General features: G+C 43.6%; 1 protein-coding gene across 1 annotated transcript; it reads left to right on the forward strand.

The window, feature by feature from the left end:
- The first annotated feature begins 891 nt into the window (after nucleotides 1–891).
- LOC142004471 (olfactory receptor 10A4-like) lies at nucleotides 892–1,851 on the forward strand. The gene has a single exon (XM_074982116.1). The coding sequence runs from the start codon at nucleotides 892–894 to the stop codon at nucleotides 1,849–1,851; it is 960 nt and encodes a 319-aa protein (XP_074838217.1).
- Nucleotides 1,852–2,461: the final 610 nt, after the last annotated feature.

The following is a 2,461-nucleotide window of genomic DNA, read 5'->3' on the forward strand; positions in this document are numbered from 1 at the left end:
AGGAAAGTGATGGGAGAAAGACACACAACTGGTGCAAATCAGGGTAGAATCTTTTATACCCATGACACAGTTAAAATCTACACCAGCACTAGGTCTTAATTTAATTTAATTTAATTTAATTTAATTTAATACTGAGACAAACCAATGCCTTGAGGATGCTGCTATGAGGTAGGAAGGATTCAAATCATTCACTAATATTTAGGGAAGGATAATAATGCAACTTATCCAGAAGACCAAGATCTCCTGTTGTTTTCACCATTCATCATGACACTCATTCTTCAACGGCTTCAAACATGCCGGGCTCAGCAGCATTCGTTTGCTCTTGTTAGTTGTCCTCTCTGATGTGAGTTATAATTACCGTGGGAACACTTGCATTAGTAGAACTATCTTTGTGATTAAGATAGGAGTGAGATGAGAATTTACTCTCATTTCAGAAATCTTATTTGGTGATGAGGCTGTGGAGTAAGAAAGAAAGAAAGAAAGAGAGAAAATCCCTTCCTGAAATTCTCTTGAGAGAGAAAAGGACTGTGCGTTCAAAGAGGATATTGGAGACTGGCCTGTACACTTTCCTGGGATAAGCAGGTATAGCTCCTTTTGAGCTAATTTATCTGCTCCTCCTCTGCTTTAAATGAACTGTCCTTCTGCTGAGGTGCAAGTGGCCATTTCTCCAGCTGATCTGCACTGACATAGCTTGATTAACATCAAAACAGAAACACCAGATCATTTGTGATGCTGATTGGACCCAGTTACTCACTCATATACAGAACTGTGGGAGGTTGAGTTCAGGAGCTTTGCAGTGCACTGGAAATCAGTATGAACTGTCAGATTAACAGCCACGTTTGGTATTTACCAAACTCAGCTTTAGAGTGTCTTTCTTTTTCACCCCTACAGATGACCCATTCTGCAAGAGTCGCTGATGGGAACCAGACCATCTCTGACATCCTTATCTTGGTGGGGTTTTCGTATCTTAACCAGCTGCAAATCCTTCTCTTTCTGGTGCTTTTGGTCATCTATTTGGCCACCCTGATGTGGAACCTGCTGGTTATCCTGCTGATAAAGCTGAACCCCTCCCTCCACACTCCTATGTATTTCTTCCTGGTGAACCTGTCTTTCTTGGATATCTGCTTCATTACGAGTTTGATCCCTCAGCTGCTGGGTCACCTCCTGGTCGAAGAAAAAACCATCTCCATTATGGGTTGTGCAGCCCAGATGTGCGTCTTCACCACCATGGGCCTGACAGAATGCTGCCTCCTCGCAGTCATGGCCTATGACCGCTATGTGGCCATATGTCACCCCCTGCACTACACAACTATCATGAGCAGCCGGGTGAGTGCTTTGCTTGCAGGTGCTTTGTGGTTCATCGGCATCTCGGTAGAAATCGCTCAGACCACGTGGACCTTCAGCCTGCCCTTCTGTGGCTCCAACCGCATCCACCACTTCTTCTGCAACTTCCCACCAGTTTTGCAGATGGCATGTGCCGACACATCAAAGAATGTGGTTGTAGGCCTCACGGTGACAGTTGTGTTCATTCTGGGCCCTTTCCTGTTAATAGTCCTGTCCTACATCCGCATTGTCTCCACCATCCTCAAGCTGCCATCCGCAGAGGGAAGGAGTAAAGTCTTCTCCACCTGCTCCTCCCACCTCATGGTGGTGACTTTGTTCTATGGAACGGCCCTCATCATCTTCCTGGTGCCCAAGTCCAGTGCCAGCCTGGAGAGAGATCAAATAATTTCTCTGTTGAACACAATTGTCGCACCGATGCTGAACCCCATAATATACACTCTGAGGAACAAAGAGGTGAAGGGAGCCTTGAGAAGAGCAGTGGAGAAGAGCCTCTTTCATACAGCCTGAGAAATTAGAGAATGAAAAGTCGAGTGAGGCCAAATTGGAGGATTAAAGGAATGTCATAAACATTTTGCTGATTTTTCCACAATGTGTCTCCCTTTTTAAACTGACATTCGTGATTTGAAAACCCTGTTCTCAGCCAATCAGAAAAAAGTGAAAACATTGTTTCAGAATAAAAATATGAAATATCTAATTTTTCATGAACATTTGATCGAACTTTTGGACTGGATTTCAACTCCATTGAAAAATCAAATGGGAATATTCAACTCAAGCAGTGTCTTTACTTTACATCCCAAAATTTAAAGCGTGAAAACAAAACAAAAACAAAGCTCAGAATGAGAAATATTGAAGGTAAATATTCTCCTCAGTTTGCTGAAACTTAACAATTCCAACCCGTCCTACAGCAAAGCCCATTTAGGGTTCTCCTGCGCTCCCACTAACATGTAGCATCTGCTTAGAGATAGTGCAGTTTTGTTTTCTTTTGTTTTATTTCCTCTTGAACTCATTCCTCTGACCTGATTAGAAACAACTTCCCTCAGCACTTACCAACAGCTTCCCATGGAAAGCGCTGCTCGACCTTTCGGGGCCTGACGTGAGCAGGTCACGCGACATCTCT

This window comes from Carettochelys insculpta, chromosome 32, assembly GCF_033958435.1.
Source record: "Carettochelys insculpta isolate YL-2023 chromosome 32, ASM3395843v1, whole genome shotgun sequence".
NCBI classification, from domain to species: domain Eukaryota; kingdom Metazoa; phylum Chordata; order Testudines; family Carettochelyidae; genus Carettochelys; species Carettochelys insculpta.